General features: G+C 36.3%; 3 protein-coding genes and 3 non-coding genes across 9 annotated transcripts; 4 read left to right on the top strand and 2 right to left on the bottom strand.

Moving 5' to 3' along the window:
* Positions 1-98: 98 nt before the first annotated feature.
* On the bottom strand, positions 99-2889 carry LOC133869497 (pentatricopeptide repeat-containing protein At1g69290). Its single transcript, XM_062306524.1, has one exon. The coding sequence runs from the start codon at positions 2844-2846 to the stop codon at positions 891-893; it is 1956 nt and encodes a 651-aa protein (XP_062162508.1). The 5' UTR covers positions 2847-2889; the 3' UTR covers positions 99-890.
* Positions 2890-2965: 76 nt separating this feature from the next.
* On the top strand, positions 2966-3039 carry TRNAN-GUU (transfer RNA asparagine (anticodon GUU)). Its single transcript has one exon. It is a non-coding gene; the product is annotated as a tRNA-Asn (tRNA).
* Positions 3040-3109: 70 nt separating this feature from the next.
* TRNAN-GUU (transfer RNA asparagine (anticodon GUU)) lies at positions 3110-3183 on the top strand. Its single transcript has one exon. It is a non-coding gene; the product is annotated as a tRNA-Asn (tRNA).
* A 72-nt stretch (positions 3184-3255) lies between these two features.
* On the top strand, positions 3256-3329 carry TRNAN-GUU (transfer RNA asparagine (anticodon GUU)). The gene has a single exon. It is a non-coding gene; the product is annotated as a tRNA-Asn (tRNA).
* Positions 3330-4982: 1653 nt separating this feature from the next.
* LOC133869488 (protein root UVB sensitive 3) lies at positions 4983-11492 on the top strand. Its single transcript, XM_062306514.1, has 15 exons — positions 4983-5252; positions 5337-5394; positions 5516-5575; positions 5694-5732; positions 5812-5874; positions 6271-6327; positions 6670-6733; positions 7735-7818; positions 8294-8376; positions 8476-8605; positions 8855-8947; positions 9387-9525; positions 9852-9892; positions 9975-10162; positions 10786-11492. The coding sequence occupies exons 1-15, from the start codon at positions 5137-5139 to the stop codon at positions 10882-10884; spliced, it is 1314 nt and encodes a 437-aa protein (XP_062162498.1). The 5' UTR covers positions 4983-5136; the 3' UTR covers positions 10885-11492.
* Positions 11493-12058: 566 nt separating this feature from the next.
* On the bottom strand, positions 12059-17528 carry LOC133869466 (ureide permease 1). Of its 4 annotated transcripts, none has more exons than XM_062306489.1 (9): positions 17108-17528; positions 16344-16572; positions 15879-16181; positions 15071-15209; positions 14750-14921; positions 13505-13548; positions 13294-13394; positions 12688-13062; positions 12059-12591 (listed from the first exon to the last, which is right to left on the bottom strand). In XM_062306489.1, exons 2-9 carry the CDS (start codon positions 16443-16445, stop codon positions 12439-12441), a joined length of 1389 nt encoding a protein of 462 aa, XP_062162473.1. In that variant the 5' UTR covers positions 16446-16572; positions 17108-17528; the 3' UTR covers positions 12059-12438. The 4 variants fall into 4 exon arrangements, with proteins under 4 accessions (XP_062162473.1, XP_062162464.1, XP_062162490.1 ...); XM_062306480.1 differs by having other exon boundaries at positions 16344-16554; XM_062306506.1 differs by lacking the exon at positions 16344-16572.
* Between the last annotated feature and the right edge of the window lie 2518 nt (positions 17529-20046).

Genomic DNA, 20046 nt, shown 5'->3' with positions numbered 1-20046 from the left:
AAAGGATTTAGGAGCACCCAAAGAAGAGAAAAACATCATTTATTTTTTTAACAGGTCGAATGCCAGCACATTCACATACATGGCAAGCTACAACGTAATGAGGTTAAAATTAGCCCTTTATTGATCTCACTTCAATAATCAAACCAAGAATGAAAATTATGCTGCCCATCCAACTGCCTAGAACCAGAATACCTGGGTTTTAACTTTTGCTAGTGTTAGGCAAAAAACCACTGTAGTTCTAGACTAAATTCCAATCCAAAGAAGTAAAAACAGCAAACAGTAGTAAAATAGAAAACTGAAGCAGTTTTCCTCTAGTGGCTCCCAGCATAAAACATGTTTTAAGAGTTGTTCTGCATTCCCATTGAAGCTGAGCAGCTCGAGAGAACTCCCAACAGATTAAAGACGAAAATCCAGCACTAAGTAAATTTTCCAACTGATTCCCTCCACTAACGCATAAAATTCCACAAATTGCTCCAAAAGAAAATTCTAATTCAAAGAAAGAACCTGGTTTAAACTGCCAGGCCAAGTCACTTTATTGAATTTTCTATGAAATTCAGCCCTTGTTAACAGAGACAATCAAAAACTTCACTCCTGTGCTGCTAAGGTTGCCTCTGAACTTTGTATCACAAGCAGAGGCCTTAGCGAACTTTCATTTTCCTTAGGTTCCCTCTTTCATTTACAATTTGAAAATCCAAGCAGACACTTCTCTCCGCATTGTCAGCAGAAGCCTTTGTCAACAATGCAAGTATCAGGAGTTTCTGTTGCATGGCAAACAAACCCAGTTTTTGGATGCCAGCCAGTTTTCGAGTTCCTTGCCTAAAATTCCACAGAAAATTGGTTGCTAAGCAGAAGCTCAAAATGACAACATAAACAATTGGTACTGTTGAAGTTCATGCATTCAGACCAGCCCAATTCTTAAAAGCAATAAGTGCTTCCATTTTTCTAAAGTTCCTCCTCCTCAATTTTTTCACTTTAAGCTTTTTATGGGTCTCCATAAATGCTTGCTTGTACCTCCACTTATCCACAAAGATCTTCATCTCCTGACTTTTCTCCACTACTTGCATCACTACATCGAAGAAGCCTCCCTTAACCAAAGCATAAAGGAATGCATCAACCAAGTTGTGAGTAAATCTGACCCCCTTCTGCCCATCAGTTGGAACTTTTCGTTTAACCTCATTCCAGAGCATCAAAACACTGAAATACTTCTCTGCAGTCACATACCCGTTAATTAGGGACAAATATGTCTGGTCATTTGGCTCAAACTGCAGGAATATCATCCTTCTGAAAGTCCTCCTTGCATCTTCTAATCGACCCGCCTTACAAAAAGCATGAATAATTGAATTCCAGTCATGGGTTCCCATTTCAATTCTAGGATCCTCAACGACCTCATCCAAGAAGGCTGCCATCAACTCGGGCCGATGGTTCTCCATTAAGCCAGTCATTATAGTTAAGTAACTCCCCTTAAGGTCAGGTACTCTTGCTTCTCTCATGTCCCTAAACAAAGAAAAAGCTGATTGAAAATCTTGGCTTGACATGGATGCATCTATCAAAGCATCATAGCTTTCTACATCCAACTGAAGGCCCGAATTGCTAATTTCCATGACCAATTGAGTAGCTTCAGCTGTTCGATGCTCTTTGCAGTAAGCCTTCAAGATCGGCACATAGACCCCGAGACCAACAGAACCTCCCTGAACATCCATTTCCTCAAGAATGCTGTGTGCCTTATCTGATAATCCAAGTTTAACACAAGCATTAACAATACCATAGCCAACAGATCTATCAACCACAACCGTTGAAGGCTCTAACTTTTGAGCTTCAGTGATCAAAGACGCCAAACCCTTGACACTCCCATTGTTAAGAAATCCCTTAACCACTTCACAGAAAGTTTCTTCACCAAAATTTGTATCTTTGCAATCTACCCTCAAACTACGCAGAATAGTTGCTGAAACAGATTCTAAATTGCCTGATTTAACATACCCTCTAACCAAATTGCTGAAAAAGACACTTTTGTTCGAAAAACCAAACCCACCCATCAAACCTTCCAACTCAGTTATCTTTTCTTCAAGCCCCTTAAGTGCATACAAATAAGCAAGCGAGCCAAAACTCGACTCATCCGGCCTAACACTCAAAACCGACATTGTTTCAACAACATTCTCTGCATCACTCGTTGATTCAAGCTCACGACAACAACCCAGCAATGCCGCATTACAAGCGGCCAGGTCAGGTTTCATAAAATCCAACTTCTCATCCAAAGCAATCCTACAACTCTCTTCGAAAACCCGCAAAAACCCAACAAAGCTACCATTTTTCCTGCTGATTTCAACAAGAACATTACCCCACAATCCAAAGGGCATAAAAAACCTATTCTTGAACATACACTTGATCAAAGCAAAAGCAGGGGCAGCAGTGTTGGAACATCTCATAGAATCCAACAGTTTTCCCACGGTTTCAAAGTCCAATAACTTAGGGTTCTTCTCAATAAGATAAACCGCAGAGGCAAAAGCCCTTTTGAGATTATGAATGTCATTGAGTGAGGACAAGTGGGTGATGAGAGAGTTGGTAAGGGACTTACTTGGGAAGGCAGAGTTGCCGGTGAGGGTCTTGAAGGACTTCCATGCCTCATCGGTGTTGGTGGTGAGGATTGACTGGTGGAGGGTGGTTTCAAGGGTGGCTACGTGGTCTGGGGTTAAAGCCTGTGGGGACGGGTTCTGGGGGGCTGGTGATGGTGGTGGCGGGGTTTTGTTCAGAGCAAAGATGGAAGGTTGGAGGAAGGAGTAGAGGGTTGGGATTTCAGGTGTGGAAGAGAAGGGTCTCTGTGGAAGCAAGGACAGTGCTTTCCTCCACATCGCTCACTGATCCTCCCATCTTCTCTGTTTCCCTTCTTGGCTATTTCTGTTTCCTGCCATTCTTGTGTGAGTAAGTAATTTAGTTTATATATTATTAAAAGAAAGAACTGCAAGCAACAGCTGGAATAGCTCAGTTGGCTAGAGCGTGTGGCTGTTAACCACAAGGTCGGAGGTTCAAGCCCTCCTTCTAGCGTTTCAATTTTTTGGTTTTCTTATATTTTTTAATGTATTAATAAAAGGTTAATGAAGCAATATAACTAACAGCTGGAATAGCTCAGTTGGTTAGAGCGTGTGGCTGTTAACCACAAGGTCGGAGGTTCGACCCCTCCTTCTAGCGTTTCAATTTTTTTTGTTATTTTTTATTTAAAGTAGTAAAAATTAAAAGCTGAAGGAAGCATACCAAGCAATAGCTGGAATAGCTCAGTTGGTTAGAGCGTGTGGCTGTTAACCACAAGGTCGGAGGTTCAAGCCCTCCTTCTAGCGATTAAACCTTTTTGCTTTCTCATTGGAATATTTTATGCCTATTTCAAAAGCGAAAACAGATTTGCGAAAAATATTAGCATTACACTGTTATACTTTTTTTTTTTTTTTTTACAGGAAACTGAAGCTTTCCATAAAGAAATTGTTATACTTAAAAATTAAAAATATAAAGGCTTAGATTTTTATTTGTTTATTTTCATAATTTAATCCGTTAATTTGTTTTCCTTAATTTAGAATATAAAAATGACACAAATTTCTATAAATTAACCTCTAAAATCGACAATGTATTCTTTGAAATTTTAAAAAATGACATAATTGCATTTTTATTTTTTTTTAATAGCATTTGATTTTCACATGCTTTGTCTTAATAGCTAAATAACACGTGCCAATTTTATACGGTGGTTTGTAAGCAATTTCTTATAAACTAATTTATAATCAATTTATGTCCTATTAACCCCACCAGAAAAACTTTTAAAAATAGTTTTCATTTTTATGTAACATTGTAATACTTTTTCAAATAAAAAAAAATATATAAAACACTCCCCAAAATACATTAACAAATAAAATAAAAATGCCACTATTTTTTGTATATTTAATAAATTTTTAAGACCTTTAAGATATATATATATATATATATATATATATATTTATCTTTACTATTGTCGAGAAGGAATCCATTAAAGACCCGTAGACTACTAAAAACCAGTAACAGAAACAATCGAAACAACACAGTCGTCAAAACTCAAAAACAATCTCTTTGTTCAATAATGTTCATGGTTGATCATATCCCTCATGGGTATGTCAAGAGTAAAATTAACAAACAAAAAAACCCTAACTATAAGGGAGAAGTTGGAATGATGGGTCATAATTAAATCTTATAATGTAAAAGTTGGGAGTTAGAAACTTAGCTTCTACAGTATTCTCATTAGAATTATTCTTAAGAAATTGATGTCCCTACGATTTCAAGGATCTAGTTAACATTTAAGAAAAAAAATCTCATGTAACTGGAATGGCTAACCATCCATCGATCTCGAACAATTGAGGTTGATTGCTCCACCCTTAGGCCCTCGTAAACCGCCTTTAGAGACTTCCGTTGTGGGATCGGCTTAGGAGAGGTTACATCACACTTTTAGGTAGTCAACTACTTATTCACCTTTTAAGAAGGTTGGCTGACCGAAACATATCTTTGGATGATTAACCATTCTTTTAAAGGTAAGGAGATGATCCACCTAAAAAAGTGTGGCCGACCACCTTAAGGAGTGATCCATCGACCCATTAATATTTTTTTAAAAAAAAAATATATTAATTACTAACGTAGACCAATACAAGCTGTTCATTTTAGGAATTACACCTCCTAGAATCCTATCTTGAATGAATTTGGATTCTTTTCATTTCATTTGAATTTTTTTTAAAAGATCTCAATCCTGAAACGGAGAGGATGCTTCTCCTCCCATGGGAATGACCTCATAGTTATTCTGTACATGTGCCATATAGCATTACTCACAGATAAAGTGATGATGGATTGCACGTATTCAGGAACCAGTTCGGATCTTCATCTAGCCTCGTGATTTTTTATTTTTTATTTTAAAAAAAAAAAAAATCAAAAAAAATCTGACAGTACGTGCAAACTGCAAATAGCGGAACTGGGTTTTTACAAGACAGTTTGGTCAAAGGAACAAAGCTGCCCACTTGGCCACTTGTACGGGAAAAACAAAACAAAACTGAGCTCTCTCTCTCTATATCTCTCTGTGTCTCCCTCGCTCTCTAATCGATCAGGCGAAGAGAGAGAGAGAGAGAGACTTAGACTGAGATGTCGATGGAGGCATCGTCGTCGGAGATCATATTGGAAGAATGGAATGGCTCTTCTTCCACCAAGCTCTCAAGAACTGCCACTATTACAGCCTCCCCTTCTCTCACCATCCAAAGGTTTTCTTCTCTTTTTTTTCATTAGTTAAGGCTTTTCTTTTCTTTTCAGATTTTCTTTACTTATTTTTCCCAATAAATACACAGGTCCGGTGGCCGATTCAACCATGTTTGGGGACGGTTTCTCCAAGCATTTGTGCCCGAGGCAAGCTTTTTTTTTTTTTTTTTGGGTTTTTCTATAATTACTTTTTCTTTGATAAACAAAAAGCAAACCCAATACGTGTTTTGTTAATCTTCGTTAACCAAAAAATAAATAAAAAATGCAGGGTTTTCCTAGCAGTGTGACTCCAGATTATGTACCTTTTCAAGTCTGGGATTTACTGCAGGTAAAAGAAAATCAACATCAATTTCAACACGCTAATGTATTCGAAGGAACCGTAAGAAACAAAATTGGAAAATCGTTGCTAACTATACGTCCCATGGATTAATTTTTTTCTTCTCTAGGGTCTTTCCACGTACATTCGGACCATGCTTTCTACACAAGTAAGCTCTGTGTTTCACATTCATAAGTTTTCAATCCATTTTCAAAGGCTTACTGATGGTGTGCAAAAATCACTTTTAGGCTCTTCTCAGTGCTATTGGGGTCGGTGAGAAATCCGCAACTGTAATTGGTGCCACATTTCAGGTGGGCAGACAACGGATATATTAGTTTAAATTGATTTAATGTGTAATGTTGTGTTAATAACAGCTGAACCCAAGTGTGTTAAATCACCGATTATTTCAAAAGCTTAAATTGGGATGGCACGATGAATTTAGTTATTTAATTAATATTTTAATACTCACCTCACGTGTGGGCTCAAATGATCCCTTAACAAGTGTGGCAAAATTGAAATGAAAAGTGAATTACGGAAACATAAGTTAAATTCAGGACTATTGCTCTAATATTATGTTAAATCACTAGTTATCTCAAAAGTTTAAGTCGATAGGAAATTGTGAATTTTTTTCATTTTATTAATATTTTAAGTAGTTTTTGAATTTGGAATATGTTGATCATAAATTTGAAACATTGAAATTGTTGCAGTGGTTTTTGAGGGACCTAACTGGAATGCTTGGAGGCATTATATTCACATTCTACCAGGTGAATTGTTGTGTTCTTCTGTTACTGTAATTACAAATAACATCTAGAGTTTACTTTTGTTCATATTTATGGGATGCAGTTTAAATGGATTACCTTAAGAAATACTTGCATCCACCTGTTATGAAGAAAGATGGGTTTGGTAGTAAATGTTAGTTCAGAGTTATAAAATTTTCTTACTTATCAAAAAAAAAAATGTTAGTTCAGAAGGTTTGTTGCTAACTTGATAAAGGCATCTGTCTCATCTGGGTATGCACAGTTGAAAAGTATTCACTTCCTACTTAAAATTAATGTCCTCATGATTCCTCACAAGACCATACTGATGTATGACCCTCTACTCTTCAGGGCTCAAACCTGGATAGCAATGCCAAAATGTGGCGTTTGGTTGCAGATCTCATGAATGATCTTGGTATGTTCTCATCATTTTTCTTTCCTTTCAGTTTTGAATCCTTTAACATCATCTTCAAAACCCCATGTATGTGTGTGTGTGCGCATGAGAGACAGAGAGGCAGCCACACGCTCCCCATTCATGTGTGATGACAAATCACCTTGTTAGCCTCAGCAGTTGTTCTTTTAGATCTGAAATTCTTAACATTTTTAACTTTCAATGGTTTTACGATAGGTTGGTGTTGGTCCATTGATTTATTGCTTTCTAAACTGTATGAGGAGGAAAAGGATGTCTTCCGCAAAGTTGTGTGCGCATATAACACTTTGATAGGCTTTCTATGATTTCTTTTAAACTATTGTTTATTTGAACAATCTGAAGTAAGTAGCGTATCTGCATGTCTCATTTATGTTGAAGGCCATTTTATGTGAAATTATCCATCTATAATTGGTAATTTTTTGTCTATTATTACACAAGCTACATTATCAAGTAGTACATGCCAATTGGCTGTAGTTATTAATTTCTTAATTTCATCGATACCATAATAATAAGGGTATTTAAATTTTCACTGGTTTTGTAGTTCTTTCATGCAGCATTATCACACTTTGTTTGTAGGTTTTCCTTTGAATATTATTTCCTTTGTTTAACATGGTGTCTGAGAGTGCTATCATTTGTTATGAATTATTATTTCTAAACAATATTGCTGTTGGCCATTAATAGCTGGTTGACCCTATAGCCACTGATGTGGTGGACAATGGTTTCTAACTGCTGTAGACCTGCATATTTCTAATAGGTGAATGTTCTCCCAAAATTCTTCCTCAAGAAATTTAAGCCCTTGTACTGTACAACAAATTCATGAGAGTACCACAAGACAAGGATTTTTATGCAGTGCCTATATTCCCCCTTCACTTGAAAACTAGTTTCAGTTATATCTGATTGCTATATAGTTGGTTATGGTTTTGAACGTTAATATTATTTGTGCCTTTAAAATGAAATGACCAGAAAGGCTGTTATACTGGTTTCAGGAATGTTGATGGACCTCGTTTCCCCTTTGTTTCCTTCAGCTTTCCTGCTTGTGGTTTGCTTGGGGAGCCTATCACGATCATTCAGTAAGCACCTGTTTTGTCTAATCGCACAATATGAAGAACTACTAAGATCTACTGACAGCTTCTAGTCGACTTTTTTTTTGTTTTGTTTTCCCAACTGCATGATTTAAAAATTACTTCTGTTGTTTCTGTCGTGTACTGCTGAATTTTTATAATCATCGATGTCAGTTTTGATGTAGACATCATTTTCACTATTAAAGCTGCTAAACAGACTTACATTTGTTTTAACCTCTGTAATACTTGTCCATTTTTACAATATTTTTTTATGTAAGTAATAGAAATTTTATTTCCAAAAGGAGACAGACTAGTACACAGGAATTGATTTTTTCCAATAATATTTATACGTTTATATCCTTTTTGATATGTTTTCATCAAATAAAATAAAAGGAAAAAGATGCTGAAAGGGAATTTTGGTCAGAATCTTTTTTTTTTTTTTTTTGTGACTCCATCTCTTTTTCTAAATGGTGTTCCTAATTAGCTGGCGTTGCAAGTGGAGCAACTAGAGCTGCTTTGACACAGCATTTTGCCCTTCAGAGTAATGCCGCAGATATATCTGCCAAGGTACTGCTGATGCTTTTCTACTAGTGGATGAGAACCGTGGAAACTTCTATTAAATTAGCTAGCATTGACTGTTGACTTGCTTTTATATGATGCTGATAGGAAGGAAGTCAAGAGACTGTGGCAACAATGATTGGCATGGCTTTGGGAATGCTTCTTGCTCGCATTACAATGGGGCATGCACTAGCTATTTGGTTTTCTTTTCTGTCTCTCACCCTGTTCCACATGTATGGTAAGTTCTTCTACATAATTGCTGACATGGAAACTTCTCTTCGACCGTGGCACCTGTCATGCACCTTCCAGGAGCCTTTATGACATTTAAATCTGTGGGTTGAGGCTGTGTGGAGTTAATTATAAATATAAGATTTGAGATGTTTCATCTCTTTCGTCGTATGTTCTATCTTAGTTTTGTGAAATTACATTATTACTGTGTGTGGATTATACCAAAGCTCTGTTCAACAATACTATTATTTTTTGGCAGCAAACTACAAGGCTGTCAGGTGCCTTGCATTGACTTCATTAAATGCTGAGAGGAGCTCAATTCTTTTGCAGCATTTCGTGGAAACTGGCCAAGGTAGGCCCTGTGGTGGTTGTTTCCCTAGGGCAACTAAGTTTGTTCTTCCCTTCTCCTGCCTTTGCAACTATTTGTTAAATTGAGTTCCTAAAATGAAGTGTCTCGATAACCAGCAATTTTTTGTCCACTGTACATGGTCAAAGTTCTTACCATTCCATGTCTTTGTAGCATATATTTTCAACTGATACAATCAAAGATTAAAGGTTGCTTACCATGCCTAAGCACCTTGCTCTTGAATATTTATATACTGGGTTATTTTGTTGTTCTGGTCGTGTTTGTTGACACAATCCACATTCTATACTGCAAGAGTAATAGTGCAATATTATTTTTTAATTTAATACAGACTCACCATCATGTTTTTTGAGGCTTGATTTAAGTTTCATATTTTTTTGATAAGTTTTAATGGGACTTATCGCTTACATCTGAATTCTTTTTCCAGTCCTCTCACCTGAAAAAGTCTCTAGGACGGAGCATGTTCTACCCGTGTGGACCACTTCATGGAGCTCAAAGAGTGCTAAACATATGCACATGCAAATACACTTTGGTGTGAGGGTGTCTTCATTTAATCACCTGGAACTGTGAGTTTTTAAAATTCATTTAGCCTATGAACTTCACATTAAGGTTTCTTTAGACGTTAGGGTTCATCTTCCATCTAGGACCATGTGTGGTTTAAAGAGCAGTGATGTTCTGCTGGTGCTCCTGCAACAACTTTTGTGGGAAGGCACCTCAATCATTGGATCACTGCTTTTTATATCTCAAAGCATTTGCCATTCAAGACCATGGCTTGATTTTCAATATACTTATTAACAGAAACAGCTCTGAGCTGGCTCCTATAATCTCACTGCTCTTAATTAATTTCATAATAATGTACAAAATTGACAAGTTGGGCAATATTTTTGAACAGGATGGACCTGTTGCATTCTGCTGGATCTCATTATAAGAAAGGTTGAACTCTACTTAGTAGTTTCCAGCAAATGAATTAGCTATTAAATCTCTAGCTCATTAGTTGTTCTTTTGGTCTTCACAGCAAAGTACTTGCTAGTGGAGAAGAAGGGTATCGTCAGTGTTATTCTGCATAAAGACTCGACAGCTGCGGATGGCTTGGAGTCATTTTTTCATGCACTTGTTATGGCAAATCTTGCGGAGAAAAGCAGGTCTGTACATTTGGAGAGCCAATCATGGATGGATAAACAGTATGGAGTTTTTATTCAAAAGGTACATCTTTGATGTTTACCCTTTTACGTCAACAAGTTGCATATTTGCATCTTCCATGACCAAATAGCATCATGCATTATGCCCATTTGGAAGAAGAGCAAATACCTAAGTACTATCCTTTTTCACAATGGTAGAAATCTATCTCAACTTCTCAAGTAACCCTTGATCTTGACATGTCAGTTGGGTCCCACCCTGGTGCTGTTGCATAAAGATAAAGGCTTGGATTCCCCAAATGCTGTAGAGCATGCCTGATATCTATTATTTATTGGAAAAGTTCTGTCCCTTTCTGTATGTTGGTGTGGCTGCACAAAAAAAAAATGGTTACTCATAAAAACATAAAATGTTTGTTTTCATTTTCCTACTCATCTCTTGTCCATCTCCGTAAAAGAGATGTATAAATCCATTATTGAATATGTGGGATTCATATGTACGTCCTACAGATTTAATGGTTGATCTAAAAAAAAAGATGGTCAAGAGATGGATAGGGGTAGGAGAATGACACCAAACACGTCTAAAAACATCTTAATATTTTGCTGTCAATTCAGTAGCGCATGTTGTTGTATGTTCTCACTTTTCTATATTGTTTCTGGTTCAAATAACGTACCAATTTCATTTGTTCGCAGCTAAGGTCCTCAGGTTGGAAAACAGAACGGCTCCTATCACATTCTATCATTTGGAAGGCCAACTGGATCTGTGGGCCTTTAGATTCAAAGATTGACTAGGCAATTTGTAGTCAGTCAACATAAACATCCATGATAAGAGGTGAAATTGGCACCATTGGTGGGATATTGTTTGATCAGTAGAGATAACAGTTAGATGACAGAAAATCTTGACAGAGGAACACAGACAAATGTTATTCATGGGTTAATTGCGATTTTGGGAGGACGAGGATCTAACCGATGCCTCTAGCTGCCGCCAATACGTTATTTTTCGCAAGTTATATACAACATGGCTTATTTCTTACCATTTTTTGAAGACCAAGTTTTCAACAACTCTAATGCTAAGCTCAAGTTGCAAGATCCCAACTTTGCCTATTCATCCATGCCTTGGATGGTGCGAATGGATGCACCACATTAGCAATCTACTTGGGTTGGTTTTAGTCAAATTATTTAGACATCAGAAATAACCTTGATTATACTTTTGGACATTTTTGTCTGTCAAGTAAATTAAGCTATCCTCTTGTATTATTAGGTGCAAAATATCGGGCAAATATGTGTAATTTGTCAGTAGTACTTGGGTTGAGGACAGATCTTGATTACATACTCTTAATTTAGATTTTTTTATTATTATTATTTTTCCAAAATAATGCATTTTTAATTCTATTTCCCAATCTACTGCTATTTGTGAGTTGAAAATGCTAAAATTACAACAAGTACACAGCTCCAAGGCACATTAGGGCAGAGTCCAATGTGTAGGCTCTATCTCAATGTGCTTTGGAGTTGCACACTTGTAGTGCATGTATCATTCCCCTCAATGCCTCTTATATATAAAACTAATGTGCTCGGACACTAACCCCATCATAAAAACCAAAAGCTAGAGTGGCTTGAAGCTATTTTTTTTGAAGAAATCTTCTTTGATTCTTGAAATCAAAAGCTGAATACCAAACATGCGTCTATAATTTACTGGCAAAATGGTCATTTGGTGGGGGAATGATGTTTGCATTACAACGTGTTACCACAAACATATATGGTGTCTCAAAAATGGAAGAGAACTACTACATGCACTTTTCAGTGCATGTTTTCTTACATTACACTGAAAATTACCATTGAATTTTGGATCCAATAATGATTTTCACAACCGCGTACTCGTAAGGGAGGAATAGAATAGAACATTCAATCATGATCAACCGGTTTCCTGCATAATGGCCATCAACTAGGTAGAGCATAGAAGTTGAAGTGATTTAAAGAAGAAAAAGCATTATCATAAGGCCCAAATTGCTTGAAAGAAATTTACTGGTTGAAACAGTGAACATTTTCAAATACACTTATGCAATTCACATACTTGAAAGAAAAATATAAGCAAATACATTTATTGACAGTACCTATATCAACCACAGCATGCTGACACAGATCCATTAAGAATTTAATTTATATTTTTGTTTATCTTATCACCCCTAACCCCTCTTTGTTGTCCTCTTTTACCAATGACTATATTGGGAATGCCCTCTACTCTTGACATGGCTATTTTGTATCTCAACCAATCAACAACTTTATTAACTGTTTTTAATGTTTATCATTTATGCTTTGTGCAATTTCCAGAACCTTTTAGCTGCATACTTATTTTCGGTGCCCTGATGATGCCATAAGAACTGCAACAGCTACAATAAACATAAACAACATGCTGATGAGCAATACATATGTTCTTCTAGATGATCTTCGATACTCTCCAAAGAGAAGTATGCCCCAGAAGGTGCTCACAAGTGGAAGTGCCTGATATCGGAAAATCGTATGATTATCAGTATCATCATTGTATGGACACAACATTATGTATGCACATACTAATTTGTATATGTAAATAAAACTAACCTGAACAGCATCTGCTGCTGCATATCCTGCAGCTTGACCTCCCATGAATTGGAGGCCATTCCCAAACCCACACAAGATCCCAGCCAAAAGGGCCCAGCCTCGGCCGTTCCAGTCTCTCAGGTAAGCCTTAAGAGATGATCTGGGTAAATTTAGTACGGGGTGGTAAAGGAAGGTGATGTTTAGAATGATGGCGATGACGAAACAAGAGACTGAGAAGTAGAAAAATGCAGTATAGACAGACAAGTGAGGCACCCCTTCCTTTAATGTGTGCCATTGATCATTTGTTGCCAAATTGAATGCTGGAGAGAATAGAGAGAAGCAGAGACCAGCAAAGAAACTTATGGCCAAACCAATGAAAGCGTTCTTCCCAAACACCTGCAATCAGAATCGTACCGTCCACTGTAACCATAACTCCGTAGATATATATATATATATATATATATATATATATATATACACGCGATTAGTAAAGAGATTCTGTGCAGTTATCAGCTCATAACCTCAAGGATAATTGCTCCACATTAGTTATTTGCATGTGGGAGATGTATAAATGAGTATACCATAAGTATAGATTAATGCTATCCATAATGAATCAAAACCGCCAACCTTGATCGCTCGTCTGTTTTCAAGTTCTATGAGGAAACCTGCAGTCCCAACTTTGGCCTTCTCTGCAGAACCACTTCCATCTTCAAGATCCGTTGCTCCAACTATTTGACAGTCCAATATTGTAAGAAAAAGGCAAAATTACAAGTTTTTATAAAAAAAAAAAAAAAAGGTGCCCAAAGATAGGAAACTAAAATTCTAAAGAGTTCCTTACCATCTTTTCTAGTTGTTTCTTTAAACTTGGAAACACCCATAGCCCTGTCAAAAGATTTGGTTTGCAGAAGCATCAGTGTTATATGATAAATATTGCATAAGAAAGAAAAGAATCCCTCATGCAATTGAAATTTTACTAAAACATGACCTAATCCTAACAAACTCATTTAAAGGAAAACTTTGAGAGAACAAAGATTGGTTAAGAAGTAGCCAACAAGATAAGCATTAAGAAAGAAAAATCACAGCTGCATTTCATTTCCAGAAAAGAAAACACTCTCCATAAATTTCCTTGGCTTTTCAAAAGGAAACTTCCTTTTAATTTTGGATCTTTATACTTTTATTTGCTCCTGCTTATCATAAATTAGGTTTTGTATATGCTTCACACCCAGAAAACAATAGTGATTTTTCATTTTCCTTTTCTGATGGTGTTTTCCATGGGAAGAAACCACAGCCAAAACAACTAAGAGAAGAGAAGCATTTATCACCTTAATATTTACCACATTTTTCCGTTTTAAAAGTGACAAATGCTGATATGAAGAAATCTCAACCATTTAATTTCAAAACAATGGTTGGGATTTGTTGGGGAGATAAACGGTTTGGGAGTTTTACCAAGAGTACATTAATATACATATTTGAACACCTTAGGTTCACTTAGATATATTAACTACTATTTTTCTTTATACTTTCTCAATGTAAGATTCAACACTCACAAGTGTACTCATAACAATCTCCCCTTACTTGTGAGTCTCTTTCACATTGACCAAACTTGCCCTCGCTTGTGAGTCTTTTTTTACATTTTCAAAAGTGTCCAGCGTCAAGAGTTGCCCTGAGCACCATAGAGCACAACTCCCAAACCAGACGCGTCCAGACACCTGTCCCATGAAGCTAACCGTGGCTCTGATACCAATTGTTGGGGAGATAAAACGGTCTGGAAGTTTTACCAACCGAGTGCATAAATATACATATTTGAACACCACTCTAGCCGCCAAAGCTAATGGGCTTGGGTCCTCTTAGGTATATTAACTACTATTTTTTCTTTATTCTTTTTTAATATGGGACTCAACACTCACAAGTACAATCACAACAAGATTTGAGGAAATCCACTTGGTAGAATACCCTATGAATTCAAAGAATCCTAATACACCCCTGTATACAAATCAATTGGGCAATACTTATTATCAATAAAAGCAACTTTTATTCCAAATCAGCATAATTCCATTTATAACTATGAAGGAAAGGGGCATACTCCGTTCCCGCTATATCACTTGACAAACTGTTGAGCTTTGCTTTATTATCAGCTGCATTGGATGTGTGAACAGCAGAGGCAAGACAAACGGCAATCAAGAAGCAACCAACCCCAGGGAAAAGAATCTCAGCTTTGTTGATTTTGTCATCCAAAAAGTAGTTCATGGTTGTGCCTGTTACAATTAGAGCAGAGATAATAATGAAAAACTCACAATCTTGCCAAGCTTTTATTCATGGTTCTTCGATATGCATATCCGAAGAGAACTGCATGCATACATATATAGGGGCTTGTGTGTGTCTGTGTAGAGAGAGAGAGAGAGACCTATAACAACAGTTATGCTTGAAGTGAGCACTTCTGTCACTGATAAACCAACAAAAGCCCAGGCATACTGTGTAGATAGATTACCAATGCTGAGCACCACTCCACCCGCCATGGCAAACAAAACAGAGGGCCAGTTATCCTGCATCAAGCACCCTAGCAGAATCATGAATCAGTTGTAACTGATAAAATGCCATTGAAACAAGATTCATGGCCAAGTATGCAGCATCAACCATCTCAAAAGATTCAAAACTACTTCTACTTGAAATACAACATAATTAAGATTAGTAATGCTACACAATTAGGACTTAAATGGGATAGGACACTAATTTACTCAAAATGAACCACCTCTGTAGGTTGAACCATTTAAGCAAACATGACATTGTTCCCAAGCAACAAAAGTGAACAAAGCCAATATTAGTGATAGCCGATCGTTTCGTCCTATCTAGAAAAGCATCAAAACATGGGCTATCAATCCACTTATGCTATGCTTCTCCACTTGTATAGGCCTTAACGTCTTTCAGTTGTATCATGATTCTCCTGGAATATCATTGGATATATGCCGATAGTTGTATGTGCTCAGTCGTGCAATATAGGTCAATACTGTTTTGTCCGCAGTGGAAGCCAACAAAATGGGTAATGGGGTTTATTCACCTCATATGTAAGACTTCATTTTCCAATTTCATCTCTGGTGAGGACTCCTTTTCAAATACTAGAAATAAATTACCTTCATTTATTCACCACATATGTAAAACTTATTCGTCTCTACAACAGTAAGAACACCGCCTTTTCATATACATAGGGAACTCACCTGAGCAAGTTGAGTAAAAAAATTGGGCACTCCAGGTTTGCTGCTGCCTATCTCCCCAAACGTTAAGGCAATAATGATAGCAGCCAAGAGATTTGTGATCGAATAGTCAAGGTAAGTATGTTGAGGAAGTCGACCCCGCCTTTCTAGGAGAGTCATGACAGCAGGCCATGTGCCCAAGAATAACAAGGCAAGCAGCATACATAAAATGGCACCCCCTTTGCTCTCTACCACATACATTTTCAGCCCCCTATATATAACCCTCTCAGTTGATAGAGTAACCAAGGAAAGTATACCAGAAAAATCCTGCAGGGGAAAGGCAAAATGAATTACTCTCTTTTATCTGGCCTTCCACACACACATTAATGCAATATTAGCCCTTGTAATGGTTCCAGACCCACGAAATATGACTGGAAATTTTTTTGATGATGAGGAACCCCTTCAAGGCAGGTCATTTCGTGTACCTACCTCTATCAGGTAAACCTCGGACCCGTGTAAAGCGCTCTCTCTACACGGATTGGATAATACTCCGGCTTCGCCGGCGGGCTGACCCCAAGAAATTGTTTGCATCTAAGAAGATTCGAACCTTAGACCTCATGGGACTACCACAAAGGTCAAGGTCCTTATCATTTTAGTCAACCCCTTGGGGTTACGATGGGAAATTGCTGGCTGAGAAAATCTGAAATGCAAGGACCCTCTTTAAAGAGAAAAATAAAAGCATCAACTATCAAAACTTTGATTGATTTTCTAAGGACCATACACATCACTCTAACCAACTTGGGCCTAATAAAGCCCAAAAACATAAGTGGGAAACAAAAACAATCTTCAAACACAGAGAGGAAAGGAGAGAGAAGAGGTGATCTTCAAAATCACTATTCAGAAGATTTGACTGCTGGCCAGTGGCCACTGCTCCTCATGTTTAAGAAAAGAAGAAAACCAAAACAAAATCCCCAACGAAGAAGCGAGTAAAAATCTGCAACTCAGAGAGTATATTGAACATTACAACAGGCAAATTATTAGTAATTTAGTAGTATACAGAACTCATACCATTTCAGAGCAAAATCCGATTCTTAGATTAAAAACGCAAAAACCCAACTGCCCTTCCCCTCCACCACCCACTAATACAAGAAAATAGTGGAAGATAATAACATAAACAAAAAAATAAACTCAAAAGTACTCTAAAAGTAATACAACTAAAGATTGACAATGAGAGATGGAAAGAGTTCACCTACCAATCAAAATAGTGTTTCAAAACCCACAACCCTGGGACACCAAAGTAGGCCGCCACAGAGACCCCTACAAACAGATTCTTCGCCAAAAGCTAGGAGTCTCCCAAAGATGATTCCCTTAACAGTAAAACACAAAAACTTTACCCAATGCAAAACTGGCAGGAATAGAAAGACATACAAGAGAAGAGCAGGCTGAAGAAGAACGCATGGAGAAGGAAGTTTTTTTATATTGAGGAACAGCAGTTGAAAATGTCGTCGGTTTCAAGAATCAAATTTCAAAAGATCTGCCTTAGTAGTTGGAATCTTGGACGTGGATTCCCCCCCTGGGATAGAAATTAGAATTACGTTTATGGCTTTTCCACGTTGCCATCCGCAAAAGTCGTTAGAGTGTTACATGATTGATGTCACCGGTTGAAAATGTTGCACAATTAAACGCACGCTTTGACAACCAATGACAGCGTTAAGTAAATCAAGAAAAAAATGACAACGTTAACTGAAAATAATTGAAGAGTTCTCTTTCTTGTATTTTTTTATCACTATAATGGTCTTTGACTCTTTGGTAAGCATTGCACAATTTGCACGCGATGTTTGATAATGAGAGATCCAATGGGAGTGTATTCCGAGGATTCGGCTCCCATGCAATATTTTACTATTTATTTAAAATAAACTGTGCAGATCATGCCAAACAATACCCAAAAAAAAAAGAAAAAAAAAAAAAAAGACTTGGGGCGATTCTAGTGAGAGTGGTTCGGGCCATCCGCCTTTGGTAAACACTAAACACAATACATTTCTCTTTTAGTTTCGTTTCAGCCTCTTTGGGTGCATGCTCAATTACTGTGCTTATTGCGATGACTATTTTTAGAACCTTTTGCTTTGCCGCTATTTACAAATCGGATTTTTTTTTTTTTATAAATTGGGTCATGTATTTAACTAATTTCTAAATGTTCTTTGTCATTTGCTTGTTGCACCATATTAGGTTGTTTACGGACTTTTGTTAGGGTTGGTCATTCTATTCACGTTCCTCTGATGTTGCATTTTCTCAATCCCCTCCCCCATATTGTATAGGAAAAATAAATAAATAAATTAAATGAGTGGATTTCACTGATTGGGACACCCCAAACAGGCAAAGAACAATTCAACGACCCCAAACTGCCCTTTCCTTTTTGAGTGGCCCAACAACTCACACTTTAACCAGCAAAGCCAATCTTTTTTGCTTTCTGTTTTTTCCATTTATGTAATTGATGGCACGATGTTAACCGTTCATTTTAAAAGAGAAAATATTCCGTATTCCAATGAGCTTGCTTCGTTTGCGGGTTTGTTTGACAAAGAACAGGACAGTACAGTGTAGTGGGTTGTTAGTTTTGAAATTAGTAAAAAGTGATGATGTGATATAAAATAAAAAGAATTTGTATAAAAGAGTGAAAAAAAATTTGTATTGTAGTAAATTTTTTTATTTAAATAATAATAAAAAATTATTGATGTGATATAAAAAGTGAGAATGTTTTGATGTCGATTGTTATTGAAAATTTGAAAAAGTGAAAAAAAAAAAAAAAAAAAAAAAAAAAAAAAAAAAAGTACATCTACAGTAACAAGCACTACCATGTAATGTCCAAGCACTAAACAAACAAGCCCTGCAATTGCGGTCAACAACTGCAGCTCCAGTCAAAACTATGACTCGTTTAAGTCAGTTGGATAAATAAGGCCCCGTTTGGCAACTCCTCTTCTCCCTTTTCTTTTTTTTCACTTTTTCTAAAAAAACAACAATTTCAAAAACATTCTTAATTTTTTTAAAAAAATTTATATCACATTAATAATTTTTTATTACTATTTAAATAAAATAAAAAACCCAATACAATATTAATTTTTTTCCACTTTTTCATATAAATACTTTCTACTTTATATCACATCAATTATTTTTTACAACCACTCAAAACAAATTCCCTTCATACCTAGATGTAAAATATCCCTTCTCCATCATAAATCTAATTAAGATTTAGGAGTTTTTATTTATAATAATTATGAATCTCCTAGTCTATTAAATGTTATAACTTCTTATAAGTAGGGATCCTTGGATTAAGAGTCTTTATTTGATATGTTTTCAAAGATTTTCTAATAAACTTGGATTAATAACTTATACAAATTAGTAATTCTAAAAATTTCTCATGTGTCATTCTTGTATCCCTCAAAAAATAAAGTGATTTTTAAAATCATCATTTTATTAAAATTCAATAATAATCAATCACAAGTTCAATGATAATTTTAAAAATCACTTCATTTTTTGAGGGATATAAGAATAATATAAGAATGACTTTTAACATTACTCTATACGTAGACATGATATTAACTTTTTATTATTCATTCAACAATAATATTTCAGGCAAAGTGTTCTCTATTTTCTTATGAATTCCAAATCTATTTTAGATTTCATTAGAATTTGAACACATCAAATTTTAGGTAATATTATTTGTAATAAAAAATTGATTACTCGAACAAAAGCCGGACAGGATCAGTTTTGCAGAGATATTCCAGCAAAGAATATCCACCATCATGATATTGCCAGTATTGACATAACACGACAAATGAAGTGTCTTTTTTACTTGAAAGGCCATATAAAAACAAACATTTACATGTATCATTACATATTTACATAGTACAAACAACCAAGTTCGATGCCCACATACCATCATTCCCTGCAAAGGGTCCATCATTCCCTGCAAAGGGGTTGTTACTCTTGAGAGGGACGAAGTTTCTACCCAGGCCATGCCCCTATTAATATCAATTTGGTTTTTAGTCCGCTTAGTGCGGACAACTTGGCTTTGTCTAAAGTTGATAGGGCGGGAAAATTTTTGGTTTCTTTGAAATTAAAAGAAATATTCATTCTCTGCTTGGTCACTAGTTTGGCATAGCTATACCAGTTTTAAGATAATTGTTGGGGAGCCCAC

The sequence above is a fragment of the Alnus glutinosa genome, chromosome 1 (assembly GCF_958979055.1).
Source record: "Alnus glutinosa chromosome 1, dhAlnGlut1.1, whole genome shotgun sequence".
Lineage (NCBI taxonomy): Eukaryota > Viridiplantae > Streptophyta > Magnoliopsida > Fagales > Betulaceae > Alnus > Alnus glutinosa.
The sequence above is the reverse complement of the archived record's forward strand: the minus strand, read 5'-3'. Positions and strand labels throughout refer to the sequence as shown.

Bases quoted from the DNA above. Each gene is read 5' to 3' on its own strand.
- LOC133869497 (XM_062306524.1), bottom strand. From the start codon at position 2,846: ATGTGGAGGAAAGCACTGTCCTTGCTTCCACAGAGACCCTTCTCTTCC.
- LOC133869488 (XM_062306514.1), top strand. From the start codon at position 5,137: ATGTCGATGGAGGCATCGTCGTCGGAGATCATATTGGAAGAATGGAAT. The intron at 6,734-7,734 runs GTATGTTCTCAT...TACTGGTTTCAG, and splicing joins AGATCTCATGAATGATCTTG to GAATGTTGATGGACCTCGTT. The intron at 10,163-10,785 runs GTACATCTTTGA...ATTTGTTCGCAG, and splicing joins ATGGAGTTTTTATTCAAAAG to CTAAGGTCCTCAGGTTGGAA.
- LOC133869466 (XM_062306489.1), bottom strand. From the start codon at position 16,445: ATGCAAACAATTTCTTGGGGTCAGCCCGCCGGCGAAGCCGGAGTATTA. The intron at 13,549-14,749 runs GTATGCCCCTTT...ATCTTTTGACAG, and splicing joins AGTGATATAGCGGGAACGGA to GGCTATGGGTGTTTCCAAGT. The intron at 12,592-12,687 runs GTTAGTTTTATT...TTCCGATATCAG, and splicing joins CAGCAGCAGATGCTGTTCAG to GCACTTCCACTTGTGAGCAC.